Source organism: Mus caroli, chromosome 11 (genome assembly GCF_900094665.2).
Source record: "Mus caroli chromosome 11, CAROLI_EIJ_v1.1, whole genome shotgun sequence".
Taxonomy (NCBI): Eukaryota; Metazoa; Chordata; class Mammalia; order Rodentia; family Muridae; genus Mus; species Mus caroli.
In genome coordinates, this window is record NC_034580.1 from 105,908,629 (window position 1) to 105,929,419 (window position 20,791).

The 20,791-nt window shown below is 39.9% G+C and overlaps 1 protein-coding gene across 4 annotated transcripts in view; it reads right to left on the minus strand.

The window, feature by feature from the left end:
- The window catches only part of LOC110304545 (ATP-binding cassette sub-family A member 8-A), a 74,934-nt gene that overhangs the window by 8,027 nt on the left and 46,116 nt on the right, over positions 1-20,791 (minus strand). For all 4 annotated transcript variants that reach the window (XM_021175944.2, XM_029483601.1, XM_029483600.1 and 1 more), the window contains 7 exons: positions 20,104-20,217; positions 17,935-18,054; positions 9,930-9,995; positions 9,039-9,130; positions 7,432-7,552; positions 5,334-5,451; positions 3,479-3,570 (listed from right to left, as the gene is read on the minus strand). In XM_021175944.2, coding sequence (XP_021031603.1) covers positions 3,479-3,570; positions 5,334-5,451; positions 7,432-7,552; positions 9,039-9,130; positions 9,930-9,995; positions 17,935-18,054; positions 20,104-20,217 — 723 coding nt within the window. The remainder of the gene's footprint in view (positions 1-3,478; positions 3,571-5,333; positions 5,452-7,431; positions 7,553-9,038; positions 9,131-9,929; positions 9,996-17,934; positions 18,055-20,103; positions 20,218-20,791) is intronic.

A 20,791-nucleotide genomic window follows, 5' to 3' on the forward strand; every position in this document is an offset into this window, starting at 1 on the left:
GGACATGGCTGAGGTATGACCTGGAAGTGTGGGGGATGGGGAGGACATGGAACATTTCCTGGAATGTTTTCAAAGGGATTGAAAGCTCCTTTTCTTTTCTTCTTTGCTTTGCCTTATCAACCAAACACTGTTTTCAGTATTGTGTTCCTATTTGCAGTAGAGAAGATGAAGTCAACCAAATGTCCATTACAGGATTAATGGGTTTTCAAATGTGGTGATACAGACACCACGTGATATTATTCAGACTTTAAGATGTGAAGGTCTCCTTTTGTCTGTGGTAACATGGATGGACCTAGGAAATATGAGATGCTTTGCTTTCTATTGCTGTGATAAAACTCTGACCAAAGGCAACTTGAGGAGGAAAGGGTTTATTTAGATCATAGTCCATTCTCGACAGAAGTCAAGACAGGGACTCAGTACAGGAACGCAAAAGCAGGAACTGAAGCAGAAACCATGGAGGGATGCTGCTTACTGGCTTAGGTTTCCCTCGCTTTGCTCATTATGTTTCTTATATAGCCCAGACTCATCTGCCCAAATGTGGTACTTCCCATGGTGGTCTGAGTTTTTCCACATCAGTTAGCAATCAAGAAGATGCCCCACAGATGTGCCCTTAGTGCAATCTGATGGTGTCAACTCCTTGGTTAAGAGTCCCTCTTCTTCAGTATGTCTAGGTCTGTGTCAGGTTGACTAACCATGATAATTGGGGGATGTGAAATAAAGTGGGCACAGAAGACAGACACTGCCTGACTTCATTAATATGCACATGCACCATTTAAATGAGTTAAACTTGAAGCAATAGCTCAGCTCTTAAAGGGGAGGCTCACAGGCTCAGCCCTTAAAGGGGAGGCTCACAATCAAAAGTATAAGCAAGAAGAATGATGAGCCGTGGAGATTGGAAAAGGAAGTGAGGGATTGATCCAAACCAGCAGTCTCATTTAGACAGGCAGAGGGAGCTCTAGCATTTACTGCACAGAATACTGGCTGCAAGGAGGATGCACAAAAGTGACTTCATTTAATCATTCCACGATGGAGGCACATCCAAAGATCTGCATTGTACCTCATGAAGATGTCCAATTGTAATGCCATTTGGAAGCTTTTAAAAGATCAATTAATATTTTAGGTTTAGCGTACATGTTTGATTGTTTGAAAGTATGGGAGTGTGGGAACATGCATGCCACAGTGGGTGTGGAGATAAAAGCAGCACCCGAAGTGTCACATGACCTCTACCTTACGCTAGATACGCCCTTTGCTAACTGAGCTATCTCCTCAGACCCTACTTTGGTTTTGGAGACAGGTCTCTCCTTGGTCTGGAACTCACCAAGTAGGCAAGGCAAGCTGGCCAACAAGTCCCGGGGATGTGTCAGGTTTTCTCCCTAGCTAACCATGTTTTTAAAGCAAAAAGAAAAATGAACTATGCCAGACATTTTGCATCTTAACATTATGGCTGAGGTCTCAAAACATTTTTACATTATAATAAAATACCTTACTATAGAATAAATTGTAATGATAATTTACATTATAAGAAAATTGCTTACTATAATTGCCTAGCACGGCAATTTTATTTTTTATATAGACCAGCCTTAGTATTTATTATGTAATTGTTATGAGAAAACTTTTTCTCAAAGTTGTACTTTTCTTAAATATGACAAAGATAAACTATTCACGGTCAGAATCTAGACTTTTGAGACAAGACCAGCGAAATTGTATTGAACTGGGTTTCCTTTTTCCCTCATTCAGATCATTATCCTGCTGAACTGCCATGTCAGGAGAGGAGAAGGAGGTATTAGCTGTGGACAGGGCTAGGAGAAACACATTTGTAGAAGATCAAAGACCAGGAGCAAAGGGCTGTAGAAGGATGAAGTTTGATGTATCCTTGGCCAAACTCAGAGGTCAGAAGTAGCATCACGAAGAGTGAAGAAGGGCCCAGGGACAGAGATTGAGAACAGATATAAAAGGCAACTCTTGAAGCCACCTGCAAGACAAGCCAGAGCTGGCATGCCAGTCCCAGAGCAGGCAAGCCATTGAAGTAGTTAAAACTAGGTGGTGAGTGGCGAGAAATGGCATCTGTAGCTAAGTTGAGGAGTCCTGCTAAGGTAGGCTGTGCCATGAACATTGCAGAGACCTGCTTCTGGCTTTCTGCTCCACCATGGCTTCAGAGGGACTGGGCACGTGAGTTTCTCCTCCCTACACAGTGGGATGTATGACAGTTCTATCCCTGCCTCTCTTCTCCCTCTCTAATTTGATTACCAACACCCTCTTCTGGCATAGTTACACAGACATCTGCCCTTCCCCTAGTCACTTTCTAAAGCAGTTCTGCCCTGTAAAGGGAGAAAAGGGGATGACCTGCCTCTTCCCTGGGATCGGCTCTCATGGCTAAGTCTGAACTTTGTTTGCCTGGCCATTTTGCTTCTGAAACAAGTGACAAGCTGGCAAGCAATTCGGCTTTACATGAATGCTTCTCCACCCTCTGCTACTTTAAGAAGCACCTTATTGGATTCGTACAAAAAAGGTTTTTGTATGACTGTGAAAGATTTTTGAGTTACAAATGGTACTTCAGGAAGATGAGCAATAGCAGGCTGAAATTAATTATAAAAGCCATTTAAAATTATAATTAGTGGATTATGTGGTCCAATAAACAGAGTCTGTCAAGGTTTTTATAATAATTAGTATTCCGAAGATGAATAACATTCCTTCTTAATACACTCATGGGAAAAGGATAGTTTCAAAGCATTCCCGGATGCCTGCTAAGCGTTTATGTTTACAGTTAAAGATCAGAGCTATTCTCAGTCGTGGTCAAAGAAGGTTCCTATTGCAATGGGATAATATTCATACGTGGTACAGACACTAAGTGATTCTTAAGTGCTCAGAACTAAATTGAATATCTTTGTTGCTCTTTCCAAGGCTTGGGGAACACTGAAACCAAAGAAGCAAAAAAGAATATAAAAGGCATAGGATGGGGGTGGAGAGCTGTGAACTCCTGAATATGACATGTGCTTCGCATTCATGAATTCATAGCAGCCGCAGTTACCTACCCACGACCTGCTAACATGGTGAAGCCCAGGGAGCCCTGGTGATTACTGGTCGTTAATAGCAGCTAGGGAGCTAGTATCATTTTCTTCAATGATGTAACTACTGATAAGTTGTTCATGCCCACGCTCATGCAAGCCACCCTAATGAAGTTTAATGGGTCATAAAGAGACATGAAGTGGAAGGGAAGGTTTTGGAGAACAAAAAGGGTCTTAATGTGAGACAGAGGGAGAAGAGAAAAGCTAAAGGGTGCTGAATATAATAAAATTAATTCCATACACATAAAATTATCAAAACATTTAAAAGCATCCCCATCAAACGGTTAGTACCTGCACTGCTTAAAGTGAGACTTTATAATTCAGTATAATAGTTTTAGAACTTTGAAGGATAATGTTTTTCAAGTTGTCATCTGGGGTATCGTTGGAGAAAATACTATCTCTCATCTACCTACCTGTCCGGCGCTTGGCTTGGTTTCTCCAGTTATCATCTTAATGGATGTACTTTTACCGGCTCCATTGTGTCCCAGTAATCCTACAACCTCACCTGAGAAAAAGAAGACACCTTAGTAACGATAGTGACTATTATAGGTTTCTCTGTATGAAAGGTGCTTTACAATGGGCCTTAAATACGATTTTATATTTAATTGTCGTGTTAGGTGAAGAGACATGAATAAAATAGGTCTAACACTACACAGGGGAGACATGGCTCAGCACTGAGAGGGTGTATTGTTCTTGTAGAGGACCTAAACTTGCTTCTTAGTACCCATAGCAGCCATCTCATAATCTCTTAAACTCCACTTCCTGGGGACCTGGTGCTCAATCTAGATCTGGAAACATCTGCTCTCACAAGTGTACATACCCCCACACAATAAATGCATAGTTAAAAACAAAATAAATCTTTAAAAGGATCATGTTCAGGCATGATAAAATACTACATATTACAAGCCCTTAGTAGACATCCTGATTCATGAAGAAAATTAAAAACTTGGCTCTGGTATAAAGCAAAGGATTGGGTGTCCACTTTTATCACCCTTACTCCATATAGTACACAGCGATTATGTAAGAAATAAAAAAATATCTATGGACAAGAAAGTAGACAAGTGGATCATCTCTGTTAGCAATAATATGATTCTATATGTAGAAAATCTTTTAAAAGTCCACAGAAAGATGCGAGTGGCAAGATAGGAAACCGGCATACAAAACACGTAGCTTCTCTCAAATGTATTTTTATTTTATTTTATTTTATTTTATTTATTTGTAGGAGTGTTTTGTATGCATTTATGCCTGTGTATCACATGAGTCCCAGGCGCCAGCAGAGGTCAGAAGAGGGTGTCAGATCCCTCAGAACTGGAGTTACTGATGGTGATGAACTACCATGTGGGTACTGGTGACCAAGTGCAGGTTCTCTGCAGGAGCAATTGGTCTTAACCATTAAACAATCTCCCCAGTTCCAGATGGCATTGATATGCACCAATATGAACACACTGAGAGAGAAACCCATTCACAACAAGTATACAAAAAAGATATATAGCAATAAATATAACTAAGTGGATGAAAAAAATTATAATGAAAGTTACAGAATAGTGGAGAAAAAAACTGAAGATGCTGAGAAATGAAACAAACAAACAAACAAACAAACAAAAAGACAAAGTAAAAGCCAAGGAGGGACTACTTGATACTGGAAAGATGGTGGACAAAGCAGGGAGTGGAGGGCCAGGGAGAAACTGGGTGGCTGGATATGATCAGTATACCATATTTGCATGCATGGAAATCTCAGGGTGAATCCCATTAGCCTGTACAATTAATATGTATTAATTAAAGAAAACTATATGATGGTGTGGGGAGGGGTAATAGCTGTGACAACACTGAAAAGGGATAGAAATTTTTGAGTTTCAGCCACTTGCCCAGAGCCATAGGATGAGGAAAGACTAAGTTGTGTTGTGTCAGACAGAGAGAGTCCGAAGTTGGCAAGGCTCTGTCCGCTTACCCTGTGGTCAAGATATCAAGTTGGAATAGCAGAATGTAGGTAAGTTCCCTGGTAAACAGTATTGATTATTAGGAGAGCAACAGCACTGATTGAATAGGAAGACTGTATTTTAAATGGTTCAACGACAAAGCATGTTTATGGTTTTCACACCAGTGTGACTATGCCCCTACTCAAAGGGGAAACCATTTCTGTCCAGAGAGAAACAGTCAACAGCCACTCTACTGTGAAAAGAAGAAACAACATAGCTTCTGAGCATGCCGACTGAAGGACAGGGATGCTAAAGCTTGGAGGATGTTCCTGAGCCAGAACCCGTGTCCAACCTTTTCGAACGCAAAAAGAGATGTTTCTTGTGGCGATCTTCTTCTTGCTCTTCAGAACAAAGCATTTCTTCTTTCCTTTGTACTCCTTGCGAAGGCAGCTGGCAATGATGGCTGGCTTCTGCAAACATGTCATGCCAGGGAATGAGCAGTATAAGCGTAAGTCTAGATTCCCCAAAACACCATGGCTTGTCGGCCTTGGTGCTTCAAGTTATTCTTAGTTAGTACACCTGAAATCTATATAATCTCACTGGTGTCCAATAATAGATATTGTGAATTCCCAGGACTTTCTTTGCACTAACATGGGAACATAGCAAGACATAATTTTCTTATGTTTTAGTAATATTTTAAAAGATATCTGCAACTATAAATTTTACCCCCAAACCCTTTAGTTTTGGCTTTAAAATAATGTTCCAAAATAGTATGATTGTATTATTGTCTTACATTTAAGGATGAATTGTTAGCCTTCAAAGAGTCTCAATTTCACACCTCGCTAGCTTTCTTTGTTCCAATGAAGGAAAAATAATTCGACTCCAAAAAATACATTAAAACAGAGACAAATATAATGAATCCTGCCATCTACCATTTGATTAAGTTCTAATCATTTACCTTATTGTGCTATCTACTGTGCTATCTCCTGCAAAATATCCTGAATATTATACTGCAGGTGGTGTGCATGTGTATAAGTTTGGGAACAATCAGGAAGGTAAAATATCCCATTGTCAACAGAACAGAACTCTCAACACCCCGGTTGGGGTAGGTCTTTCACTTGGCCAAGGGCCTACTACCCCTGGGAGATTGGGCTCATCTTAAGCCAAGCTAAAGAGATAGGTATAACAATTAGTTCTTTAATGAGATGCTGTACTCCATGGACACACCCCAGAATCCTTACCCCCACTACAGGGGCTTACAGATTGCAGCTGTGTGAGAGCCCTAAACCTGCCATATTTTATGAATGGTTCAGGGAAATGGGACTTCTCTGGTTCTTCCTTCTGACTCTTTGCTAAGCACGGGTCCTTCCTTAACACGTTGGGCTTTACTCCTAACACGTTGGGCTTTACTCCTAACACGTTGGGCTTTACTCCTAACACGTTGGGTTTCCTTGTTCTTTCTCTAAAGCCTCCCTCCCGCCCTCCCTGCAATATGACTGCTCATCTACCATGTGTCTTATCTCCATGGAAGCTTAAAATGGCTTTCCTCCATTCTCTTCTGTGCACCTGCTGTGGTTTTGCAGTTTGCCTGTCATGAGGATTTTCTTTTAAAATGTAATAAAAAATGTCCTTAAGTTCCCATTTGAGCCCAGCCTTAAATTGTTTTAGCAATGAGTTTAAGGACTCCAAAATGGCCTTCCAATTTCCAATCAATGATTGTATAACAATCATTCCGAATGTAATGATGACAAGGGAACCTAGTAATTAAATATACTTGCTAGTGTTTGAAAGGCCCCCCCACAGGGCTATAGCTTCAAATGCAAGAAATAAAAAACCTACTGGGACATCCTGTGGAAGTGTTAAATTATAGAACACTAAATACAGAAACTTGCACGCTATCTGAGGAACCCAGAAAGCTTGGTAAACCTGCATTCTCCAGTGTTGGCTGCATGCAAGGACAGCCAAAGTTGTCACAGTGAGGACTACTTCCAACAATAGAAGTTTTAGCTGCCAATGCGATGTCTGACCTCATATTTCACATATGCCACTGTACTTTTCACCTTTTAACCTGACAAACAAGACAGCTCTTATGAACTGGCTTACAATGATCTATTATCAAAGCTCGTGGAGCTGGTGTGACCAAATCTAAGCATGAGTGAAATCGTCAGGCGGGCTATCTTAGCACCTCACCTTTTCAAGCAAGACCGAGTGCGTAAGATTTTTTCTTTCTTACCAAGAACACAAATGTACTGAACAGTACATGAGAATGAGAATGAGCCAATGACTGATCAATGACTGCTTCATCACCATATACTCAGGAAAGATGCTCGTTTCTTTTAAGCGTCCATATGAAGCGATTGAAGGTGCTTTCCATTTTAAAGTGGAACTCTGCATACATTCCTTAACTGCAAACAGGTTAAGACACTTCCACTGTGTCTTACAAGGCCTACCTCCTGGAAGTCAGTGGAAGTCAAAGCATTTGCTGTCCACACTCTTTCCTGACTCACATCTTCATCTTCCCCTTCTGGGTCTTCTGGATTGTTAAATACACGATTGCTTCTTGGAGAAATTCTATAGATAAAAACATCCATTACTAACTTTTGCTGAGGTCTAGAGCTTGGGGTCCAGTTCTGTCCTCTATTTTTTTTTAAAGCAGAGCAGACTGGATGAACAATGAGTCTTTATAACATCCATCTTTTGTCAGCATATCCATTTCTCTCTCACTGCAAAAATTAATGGTCAAAGAGTCACCAAGTAAAGCAGTCATTGCTTCTTGGCTAGTGTCAATTCTCTTTATTATGGAGACATTATTTTTTACCTCAATGTATAGCTTCATATTCATAGATTAGCAAAAAATGATATCACATTTTATGGAATAAGTACCCTGGGGATAAAATAAATACAAATTAAGGACATTGTCAAAAAAATTTTTAGAGTGGTGAACCAGAATGTTCAGGGTCAGTTCTAGCTATGAATAGGCACAGCCTTCCTTGGGATGTGTCAGAGGAACGCTTGTGTCTCCCTTCCAGCTCACACATTTATGACAAGATAGTTAATTTGGGTTCTCTTCCCTCCCTCCCTTCTTCATTGTGGTCACAGGGGATGTGTCAAAGTTTGATTCTTCTATCCAACTTTCTAAAGCAAAGATGGCACTAGTATGAGAGTTGGCTGGCCAGCCATTCTCATTTCACTAGAACAGATGGGCTTTGAGACCTGAGATTCACAGTGGCAAAACTGGAAAGTCCGAGTCAAGCAGAGATGCTTTTTCTGAGGTTTTGTTTGTTTTTACATTTATTTATTTATTTATTTATTTATTTATTTATTTATTTAGTGTGCTTCAGAGGGAGAAAGAACAACTTTGAAGAGTTTTTTTCTCTCCTTCCATGATGTCGGACCTGATGATTGAACTCAGGTCGTCAGCATTGGTGGCAGGTACCTTTATCCATTCAGTCACTCCACTCTTGCATACAAGTGGTGATTCCCAAAAGTAGAATCCGAAAATTAATGAAGAGTCAGAGGAACTAATCTGATTCTGGTTGTGTTCTTGAGTCTTGCTTGAATACAGTGCACTTACTTTCAAGCTCCCTGGATACTTAATGCCATTTCCTTTCCATTACAAGTTAATAAAAAATGCCCAGAACACATGGAACAGGTTTCTCACTCTATCAGCAAGGGTTATTGTTTCTGTCATAACCCTCCCACCTTTTAACTCTGTGGTCCTTTCTGGGTGGCCTGTGTCCCCTCAGCTCTCTAAGGCACAAAACAGTTGTCATTCAAACTAAGCTTGCTGCGTGTGAGGATTCTTGGCCCTTCCTGGCACACAGGGGCAGATGAAGCCCTGGATTTCTTGTGTTTCTGGTGTGTTGGACCTGTTTTGACCATGGTTACTACAATTATCTTTAAAACCCAGAATTCATATTCTGGTAATCATATTTATAATTTCCATAACTGTCTCTTCATCTTAACCTCATGGACAGGGTGTCCATGAGAGTTTGTATGTTGCCTTTATACAAAATTGTTCAATAAAGAATGCAAAACCAATGTGATTTCTCCAAACCTAAAGACAGGATCCATTCTCATTGTTTTCATTCCAAACTTCCTTTCCATACATCGGAGAATAACTACGAAGATGGCAAAATGAAGAAGAGGCTGGGGGAAAGAGAGACGTTCTCAGTTAGAAACACCAAACGCCAACATCAGAAGTAAACGGCAAACAGCCTTCTACAGATGTGTACAGGACAGAATGGTTACAGCTGCAAGAGCTAGCCATTCATCTGCTTACAAACAAGTCAAAATGAATTGCAGTTCTTCGTACAGACACAGTGCAAGTGTTCACAGTGCAAGTGTTCACGTTCTCCTACATTATATTATGTTCTGACCGTCATCCATACTTTAGGATGCACCTTTGTTTGGTGTGAGTGTATGGATGCATGGGGGGCGGGGCAGAGGAGGAAATCAGATGTCTTACCCTTCAGTGTATTAATGGAGTCTGCATCTCTCACTTGACCTTGTTGGTCTGCCAGTCCAGCTAGCCAGCTAGCCTAGGGGACATCCATCTCTAATTCAGAGATACCATGCCCACCCAGCATTTAACTGAATACTGGACATATACACCCTAGTCCTGACTCTTGCATAGAAGCAATTTACCCATTAAGCCATATCCCCATCTCTCTACTATGTCTTTAGAATTGGAAGGTACAATTGATATTGTCACTGGATATTTGTTTTTTTAAAAAAATGGCTCTATACTTAGAAACATCTTAATTTTCAAACTAGTACTGGGGGTGTTGATCAGTGACAGAACATTTGTGTAACAAATGTACAAGTCCTGGGTTTGATCTCCAGAACTGTTTTTTTTCCACCCAAAATATGATCAAGAAAGCACCCTGCATCATGTATGTGAGGATGCTTCTGTGTGCAGTAATATTTGAACAAGAAGGATACTTACAGCTAGGAAAAACAGATAGGAATACTCCCTTTCTGGTTCATAAATTATTTCAGAAAATTCACGGTTCTGCAAAGAAAGAACAAATTAAACATGAAGTTTTAATCAATAAATTTTATGCAAATGTGATTGGGCCATTGATCAACTCTACTAGTGTAGTCTTTCCCCAGACTTTTCCTTGGGCACAAAGGAAGTACTAACTGTTAAATATGTAGCTAGGGATTGCTGTTCTTCTTCTCATGGTCTGGAGCCATGCAGCCTTTCTCTAAAGGATGACATTCAGTGTTTAATGCACAGCTCCTGAGAGAATACAGGGAACAGAGGACACAGGGTTGCTCCCAGCAGCGTCCCCCTTCTGTACCCGTTGCCCCTAGGTGTTGCTCTGCTCTTTCCAATGATCCTCCACAGAAAGCTAAGAATCTCTAAGGAGTAAAAGGAAAATAACTTTCAAGAAATACATCTTGTCTGTGAGCAAAGTTGAAATATATTGCTGTTGTATAAGCTCTAGATAGGGTGTAGCAAATACAAGCATGTAGCATAAAAGCCACACAAACATTAGCACTTTAAAGCTCAGAATCTCAGAGATTAGGGGCAGATTTTGTATGTAGTAGTAGTGCAGAGAACACGGAAAGATTTTATTAGTGATAATGTTTTTTTTTTCTCTACTTCTTACTACCCATGTCCCCAGGGAACAGCAGCAAATGATAAATTTTCACTTGTAAGTAAGTGGATCTATGGTATATCAGGCAAAATCTTCCTGATTCAATTAAGAGTTTCCTACAGGCTTTGTGGCTTGGTTGGTGTCCCTGTCCCTCCACTGGAAGTCTTTTCTGGTTACAGGAGATGGTAATTTCGGGTTCAATATTCCCCACTGTTAGGAGTCTTAGCTAGGGTTGCCCTCATAGATTTCCTGGGGTTTTCCACTGGTTTAAGTTTCTAGCTAGCTAGTCCACAGATTCCAGATCTGTCTGACTGCCTGCCTGTCTGTCTGTCTGTCTGTCTGTTTCTGACCTCCCTCCACTTCATCCCTCCTGTTCCTACCCCTACACCTCCCCTACAAAATTCTTTCCCTCCATCTACCCCAGATGTCTATTTTATTTCCCCTTCTGAGTGAGATTGAAACATCCCCCTTGGGACCTCCTTGTTACTTAGCTTCTTCCGGTCTGTGGATTGTAGCATGGTTATTCTGTATTTTACGCTAATATCCACTTTTAAGTGAGTATGTACCATGTATGTCCGTTTGGGATTAGGTTACCTGACTCAGGATGATATTCTCAAGTTTCATTCATTCGCCTGCAAAATTCATGATGTGTCTGTTTTTAATAGCTGAAGAGTATTCCATTATATAAGGGAATCACATTTTCTTTCTCCATTTTTCAGTTAAGGAACATTTAGGCTCTTTCCAGTTTCTGGTTATTATGAATAAAGCTGCTATGAACACAGTTTAGCAAGTGGCTTGTGGGATGGTGGAGCATCTTTTGGGTATTTGCCCAGGAGTGGGATAGCTGGGTCTTGAGGTAGAACTATTCCCAATTTGCTGAGAAACCATTAAATTGATTTCCAAAGTGGTTGTACAAATTTGCACTCTCACCAGCAATGGAGTAGTCTTCCCCTTGCTCCACATCCTCATCAGCATGTGCTGTTACTTGAATTTTTGATCTTAGTCCTTCTGACAGGTGTAAGATCTCAGAGTCATTTTGACTTGCATTTCACTGATGACTAAGAATGTCAAACATTTGCTTCTTAGCCATTAGATACTCCTTTGTTGAGGGTTCTGTGTTTAGCTCTGTACCTCAGTTTTTAAATTGGGTTATTTATTTTGCTGATGTGAAGTTCTTGAGTTCTTTATATATTTTTGACATCAGCACTCTGTCAGATGTATGATTGGTGAAGATCTTTTCCCATTCTGTAGACTGAAGTTAAGGTGTCATTTGCTTTTTGGTTTCATGAGGTTCCATTTATTAACTGTTGATCTTGGTGCCTGAGCTGTTGGTGTCCTGTTCAGGAAGATGTCTGCTGTGCCAATGTGATCAAGGTTATCCCTCGCTTTCTCTTCTATCAGATTTAGTGTGTCTTGTTCGATGTTGAGTCTTTGATCCACTTAGACTTGAGTTTTTATGCAGGAAGATAGATATGGCACTGTTTGTATTCTTCCACATCCAGTTTAATCCACCACCATTTGTTAAGATGCTTTCTTTTATCCACTGTAAAATTTTGGCTTATTTGTCAAAAACCAAGTGTCCATAGGTATGTGGGTTTACTTCTAGGGCTTCAGTTTGGTTACATTGATCAACCTGTTTGGTTTTATGCCATAGCCATGCATTATTATTGCTCTGTAGTATAGCTTAAGATCAGAGGCGCTGATACCTTCAGCAGTTATTTTATTGTATTGGATTGTTTTTCAGCAATCCTGTTTTCTGTTTTGTTCTGTTTTTTCCATGTGAAGGTGAGTATTGCTATTTCAAGATCTGTAAAGAATTGTGTTGGAATTTTGATGGTAATTGCATTGAATCTCTAGATTGCTTTTCATAAGATGGCTACTTTTACTATTTTAATCCTACTGATCCATGGAGCATGGAAGATCTTTCCATCTTCTGCTATCTTCTTCAATTTCTTTCTTCAAAGACTTGAAGTTCTTCTCATATAAGTCTTTCACTTAACTGGACACCAACCCAACCACAAAAACCTTTGATCCATAATATGTCCTGCCTACAAGATATGCAGGAGCAAAGATAGAGCAGGAACGGAGAGACTAGCCAACCAATAACTGGCCCAGCTTGATGCCCATGCCGTGAGAGAGACCCCGCCCTGACACTATTCACGATATTCTGCTATACTTCCAGACAGGAGCCTTGCATAACTATCATCTAAGAGGTTTCGTCCAGCAACATAGAAAGAGATGCAGAAACTCACAGCCAAATATTAGGGGGAACTTGGAGAGTTCTAATGAAGAGGGGTAGGAAGGATCAAAGGATCCAGAGAGGTCAAGAACACTACAAGAAAACAAACATACAGAATCAACTAACCTGGGCCCAGTAGGTGTAGCAGAGTTTTCTCCCAATTAATTTAAATATGAACACAATGAGTCATCTGTGATTGGACAGGAAAAAGGAAGGCAGAGATAAGAGTTTCAGAGTCAGGGACAGAAAAAGAGGAGGAGAAAGAGGAGGAGGAGGAGGAGGAAAGAAGATGGATGGAGAAGAGAATGAACCTTATCTGCGTGGCTTTATATAGCCACAGGTAGCTATGAATATCATAAAAGAGTAGAATAATTGGGAAAACTTCTCTAATCTAGGTGGGCAGCTTGTATCATTATCTCTGAAATTATTGTGTGTGTGTCTTATGAATTGAGAATTTAACCATATATAAAACTGATTCATAATTATAAGCTTCTAGAGTTTTGATTTACTGGATTAAGGGAATTTATGACAGCTAGCCACAGGTGGCATATGCCCACAGAGACTGAACCACCAAACAGAAAGCATGCATGGGATGGATGTTGGCCCTCAGCACATATGTAACAGGTGTGCAGCTCAAGCCTCATATGGGACTCCTAACAGCAGGAGCATGGACTGTATCTGACTGTGTTGCCTGCCTTTGGATCCCTTTCCCTGAACTAGGCTGCCTTGCCTAGCCACAATATGAGAAGATGTACCTAGTCCTACTACAAATTGATATGCCAAGGTGGGTTGATATCCATGGGATGCCTTCCCTTTCTTGAGGGAAAAGGGAGGACAGGAAGATGGGGTGGGTAATGAGAAGAAAAGACTGGAAGAAGAGGAGGGAAGGAAAGATGAGGTTTGGATTGTCTTAAAGTTTCCATTGCCGTGAAGGGACAAAATGACCAAGGCAACTCATAAAGGAAAATACTTAATTGGGACTGGCTTACAGTTTCAGAGAGTCAGTCTATTATCATCATGTCAGGAAACATGACAGCATGCAGGTAGATATGGTGCTGGATAAGGAGCTGAGAGTTCTATATCTTTATCTGAAAGCAGCCAGGAGAGTGGAATTCTACACATTGGCAGAGCCAGAGCATAGGAGACCTCAAACTCCACTTACACAGTGACACACCTCCTCCAACAAGGGTACACCTCTTCCAATAAGGCCATAACTCCCAATAGTGCCACTCCCTGTGGCCAAACATATAAACACATGAATCTACGCGGGGAGCAAGCCTACTCAAACCATCACATTCTGCTCCTTGGCCCCCCATAGGCGTACAGCCATAACGTAGTGCAAAATGCTTTCCATTCAACTTCAAAAGTCTCCATAGTCTCTCACAATCTCAGAGTTCTAAAGTCCAAGGCCCAAAGTCTCTTCTGAGATTCATGCAATCATTGAATTGTAATCCCTTATTCAATCAAAAACAAGAAGCAGATCACATACTTCCAGCATCACAGGATAGCAATTTTGATTCCAAAACATCATAGTGAGGAAATGCTAGACCAAAGAAGACTAAAAAGTCTGCTCAGCAAGCTCCGGACTCCATATCTCTGTGTCTGATGTACAGCTGCTTCCAGCTGTGTTGACTGAATCACATTTCTTTCTGTTAGGCTGGATCTACTCCTCTTTTCTAGCAGCTTTTCCCAGAAGGCATCCCACAGCTCTGGCATCTCTAATCTTTTGGGGTATCCAAGGCAACTTCAACATCACAGCTTCTTGTTCCAATATCTGGGATCCACACATGACTTTCTGGGATCCTCCAAAGAATTACTTCTCCAGCTCTTCCCTCTGTAGCACTCTAGGCTCTGGCTACTCCACTCTACTGCTGCTGCTGTTCTTAATGGCCATCCCATGGTACTAGCGTCTCCAGTACTCAGGGGTCTTCTTCCAAAACTAGGCTGCACTTTCACCAATAGCCTCTAATAGGCTCTCTCTATGGAACAAGCCTCAACTTCTTTGGATGACCCCTTCAGTTCTGGGCCTTCAACTGCTACTGAGACTGCACATTCACAAATGCCCTTTCCTGGATTCTCATAGCACTAAGCCTCAGCTTCTCTCTATGACTGTTCATGCCTTCAAAACCAGTACCATCTGGGTCATTCTTACATTTCACCAATTTCAGCTACCAGTCAGTGTCTCTGGAACACAGCTTATTTGAGCTCTCAGAATACACTTCCCAGAAGATTTCACTCTACCTAACCAGCATCAGTTATCCCAGTAACCCCTTCTATTACTGACTCTAAGTACTGAGCCACATGGTTGAAGTTACCAAAATCTGCTGCTTTATGGGGCTGGAACATGGCCCCCTTGTCCTTCATTACCAGCTTTCTGTTTTTAATGATTTCCGTCACTGTCTAAGCTTGGCTGTCCTGAAACTTGCTCTATAGATTGACCTTGAACTCAAAGATCCGCATCCCTCTGTCCCCTGAGTATTGGGATTAAAGGAGTGTACCACCACACCTAGACCTAAAGTTTTCTTCAATTTCTTTTCACAAGATCTTTATAAGCATGACCACTATCTCTCAAGGTGTGGATGAAAGATATGTGTTGATGTGGATCAAAATCATGTATCATCCCACATCAAGATCCAAATCCAAACCTGGGTCTTCCAGCCTCAAGATTGGTATTCTACCTGTACCCTCTATGACTGGAGTATAGTTCATTCCCGATATAGTCAAGTTCACAACTGAGAATAATCATGAGAATCCATCATCCGTTGACAATTTGGCACACAATCATATCTCCTTAAGTGCAAATGAAAGCAATAATGCCTCACATGATATGTCTATCCCTCTTTCAACTGCGAATACATGAACAATAATCAATAATTTATGCAGTGGATCTTGTCCAGAGGTTATAACTCCCTTAATTCGATTTAATATCCTTGAACAAAGGATTTAGCTCCATTCCATTTCCTGGTGATATATATATATATATATATATATATCATACATTTTGCACTTATCCTTGCTCAATTTGCTACATCTGATCAAAATATTCTTCATAAAAATGAACCATGGACAGTGTCTATGCTCGGCTATTGACACTTTCTGAGGTTTCCTTTGTCAATGCAATTAATTTAAATCTCTTAATTTTAGCCTCAAGCTGACTCTTCAGACAAGAACAGAAATCAGCTAGTTCTTCAACAAAATATCAGAAGAACAGTTTCTAGACCACATGATAAATTCTTCTCTGAATCTTCTTGAACCATAGAACCACAATTCAAATCACCCTCAGCACCACTGTCTTCCTATTTCTACTAGTATGGCCCATTAATCTTTATTTAAAGCATTACACTGATTTCCCAATGTAAAGTTCCAAAATTTACATTCCTCCAAACAAAAATATAGTCAGGACTATCACAGAAAAACTCCACTCCTGATACCAATTTCTGTCTTAGGATTCCCATTGCTGTGAAGGGACAAAATGACTAAGGCAACTCTTATAAAGGAAAATATTTAATTGGAGTTTAATTTCAGAGATTCAGTCCATTATCATCATGGCAGGAAGAATGGCAACATCCAGGCAGATGTGGTGCTGGAGAAGAAGCTGAGAATTGGACATTTTTATCTGAAGGCAACCATAAGGAGACTGGAATTCTACCCTGGACAAAGCCTTAGCATAAAAGACCTCAATGTCTGCCTACACAGTGATGTACTTCTTCCAACAAGGCCTCATCTCTTAATAGTGCCACTTCCTATGGCCAAGCATTCAAATACATAGTCTATGGGAGCCAAACCTTCAAACCATCACAGGGATGTAAAGTAAATTTTTTTAAAATGAGCAAGCTGATACAACCACTCTGGAAATCGGTCTGGCAGTTCCTCAGAAAACTGGACATAGTACTACCTGAGGACCCAGTTATACCACTCCTGGGAATATACCCAAAAGATGTTCAAACATATAACAAGGACACATGCTCCACTGTGTTCATAGCAGCCTTATTTATAATAGCCAGAAGATGGAAAGAACCCAGATGTCTTTCAACATAGGAATGGATACAGAAAATGTGGTACATTTACACAATGAAGTACTACTCAGCTATTAAAAACAATTACATTCTTAGACAAATGGATGGAAGTAGAAAATATCATCCTGAGTGAGGTAACCCAGCCACAAAAGAACACACATGGTATGTACTTACTGATAAGTGGATATTAGCCTCAAAGCTTGGAATACCCAGGATACAATTCACAGACTACATGAAGCTCAAGAATAAGGAAGACACAAGTGTGGATGCTTCAGTCCTTCTTAAAAGAAGGAACAAAATACTCACAGGAGGAAATACAGAGACAAAGTGTGGAGCAGAGAATAAAGAAAAGGCCATTCAGAGACTGGCCCACCTGAGGATCCACCCCTTATACAGACACCAAACTCATGGATGGTTGGATGTCAAGAAATGCTTGCTGCCAGGAGCCTGAGATAGCTGTCTACTGAGAGGCTCTGCCAGAACCTAACAAATACAAAGGTGGATGCTCCCAGCCAACCATTGGACTAAGAACGGGGTTCCCAATGGAGGAGTTAGAGAAAGGGCTGAAGGAGCTGGATGGGATTTGCAACCCCATAGGAAGAACAACAATACCAACCAACCAGACACCCCAGAACTCCCAGGGATTAAACCACCAACCAAGGAGTACACATGGACTCATGTCTTCAGTGCATATGTAGCAGAGGATGACCTTGTTGGGCATCAATGGGAGAAGAGACCCTTGGTCCTGTGAAGGCTCGATGCCCCAGTATAGGGTAATGCCAGGGTGGGGAGGCAGGAGTGGGTGGTTGGGTGGGGTACACCCTCATAGAAGCAGCAGAAAGGGGGATAGGACAGGAATTTGTAGAAATGTAAATAAAGAAGGATAGAAATGTAAATAAATAAAATATCCAAAAAAGAAAAAAACTTAAAAGTTAAAAAAGAAAGAAATGAATTTAAAAAGGAAAAAATAATAAAAATAAAAAATACTTTAAATATTCAGTCTTCAGAGTATATATTTTATAACTCAAGACAAAGATTTTTCAATGGCCTCCCTATTCTGAGACACTTATAGAAATGTTGCATATTTCTTACCTCAAAATGTAATAATGTACAGCCTCCCAATGTAGCAGGTGGAACCAGGGCAATAAAACCAAACAGTGAGGTATCTCTAAAGTAATCAATAAGCATAAAACACATAGAGAAGAAAGAGACCTAGAAGAAAACGAAATACACATTTTTAGTTGCTTTTTAAAATGCAATGGAAGGGGCTAAGGAATGACTCACCAGCTAAGACCATGGTTTGCCCTTACAGAGCACCTGAGTTTTGTTCCTTGTACACATGTCAAGTAATTCATGCCTTCCTGTATCTCTAGCTCCACAAAACACTGGCACCTTCACTTGTGAACACACACACACACACACTTAAACACATACACAAAAAATTTAAAACCCCAAATTAAATTTATTTTCAATTTATTCTAGCCTGATTTCCATTGTCATAAAATTAATATCATCACAAACATTGCTCTTGACTAAAAGCATTTGGCTTGACATTGGAAATTTGACAGCGCTGGACAAATATAGGATCTGACGCACAGACTTAAGAGTCTGTGTCCAGTTTTTTATCACCGAAGAACAAAAATAAAGTAGGTTTGATGTTGTCTAGGGATTTAATAAATAAGCTCTAGGCAACAATCAAAGAGAAATAGTTTTGAATTGAACAGAAATGCACTTTGTAGAAGTATTTCCTCAGAGATATTGATAAGTTTACCCATTAGGCAGCAAGTCTTGAGTACCATTGGTACTGATAGAACAGCGGTCACAGGTGTAACCTTTACATTTTCACGTTAAACCTTCCTTCCTAAACTATGGGAAAGCTTTTCTAGAATGTTCTGAGCTCCTCTTCAATTTGTACTGATGTCAGGGTACTATCTGTGACTACCTTTCCATTCTAAAAGCTCCCGAGTTTCCCCATGACAAAACATAGACATCTGTAGGATTAATCTGCGAGCATCTCAGGTAAGGTGAGACATGAATCTCGTCTCAATTTCCATCTTAACTACGGTATGGATATATTTTAAATCTTATCTATATCCATACCTGTATCCATATGCACAGCTTTATCTATATCTCCATCCATATGCATACCTATAGCCAAATCTAATCCATATCTATATAATTTTCATTATTCAGTTTTCCAATGATATGTCCTATGTCTGTGACTTTGTTAACTTGTGGAAGTTGTGGAAAGAAGTGGCTATAAACTGCTGCAATTAATTTGTATAAAGTAATATTATGACTAGGGTGTCAGATACAAATACAGCATCATTTGATGCTGAAGTGTATTAAGCCCTCCAGAATTTCAAATACAAAATATAAGGGGAGAAGTTTCATTCCTGTTTAACTCACTGGGAGAAAAGACTGTGTAATCTGCATGTTTTCTTCCTCAACTATCTCAAACTCTGGTACAGGAAAAAAAATCAAGTATTTGTTGGAGAGTAATGTAATTGTGACATTCAAAACAGAAGTTCTAGAATAAATACATTTAAGTTATATATATTCCCCTTCTAAGTTTAGAAAGTGGAGATTTTAATAAATGATTCTTTTGTTAGATATTTTCTTTATTTACATTTCAAATGTTATCCCCTTTCCTAGTTTCCCCTCCAAAACCCCCCAACCCCCTCCCCCTCCCCTTGCTCATCAACCCACCCACTCCCTTTCTCTGGCACTGGAAGTCCCCTATACTGGGGCATAGAGCCTTCACAGGACCAAGGGACTTTCCTCCCATTACTTCCTCAGCAATCAGATTTTAGTTTTAGATTTTTAATTATCAATATTCATAGTCTTCTGAAAATTCCATAGCCTTTGTTGCTCAGTTAATTCTTTTTCCTAAAAGGAATTTCAAAACAATACCTAAGTTTACGATCCTATAATGAATTCTCTTACCTTTAAAGAAAGTGAGATAAAAATAGATACATTGTAACATATGTTATACACATGGATATATATATATGTATATATATATATACATATATATACATATATATGTATATATACATATATATGTATATATATGTATATATATATATACATATATATATACATATATAATTATATCATGGAACTAGTGAAAGTTTATCAGAAAAATACATTTGAAATACTTTAAAGTATAAAATTAGTTTATCTTATACCAACCAAAGATATTTTTAAAGTATTAGTACTTAACTCCATCACAAAAATAAAAACAGTAAAGATACTTACAATATAGAAGCAAAGTGACCAAAGGCCACTATTTTTTCTCCCCTTGCGATAAATGAACGAAATCACATAAGTCATGAAAATAATTGACATGGCATAGCCACCAACATAGAGACTCTGAAACCAATAGGAATATGAGAATGACTATTGTGACACGTGAAAACATTTGAATGTGCTAATGTCATGGAACAATGTCTTCATGTTCCTACATTTATAATGATTTAAATATCAGAGAGAGTGGTAAAGTGGGTGGCTTGGGATTGTCACTTCTCTGCAGAAACCTCTAAACCACAAACAACTAGGAGAGGTGACTTTGTCAGTTTTCTGCAAACAAAAGTTTACATACAATACCTAACTCAAAAAAGACAAACTGCAGGAACAAAAATGGAGAAGAGCCTGAGGAAAAGGAGGTCCAGCAACAGGCCCAAAGTGGGATCCAGTTCAAGGGGAGGCCCCAAGGCCCAAAACTATTACTGAGGCTATGGAGTGCTCACAAAAAAAGTGCCTATCATGACTGCCCCCAGAAAGACCCAAGTAGCTGAAAGAGTCAAATGCAGATATTTATACCTAACCAATGGACAGAAGTTGCTGACCCCTGTGTTTGAATTAGGGAAAAGCTGGAAGAAGCTGAGGAGGAGGGCAACTCTATAAGATGGACCCCCGAGACATCTCAGACATTGAGCCACCAAAA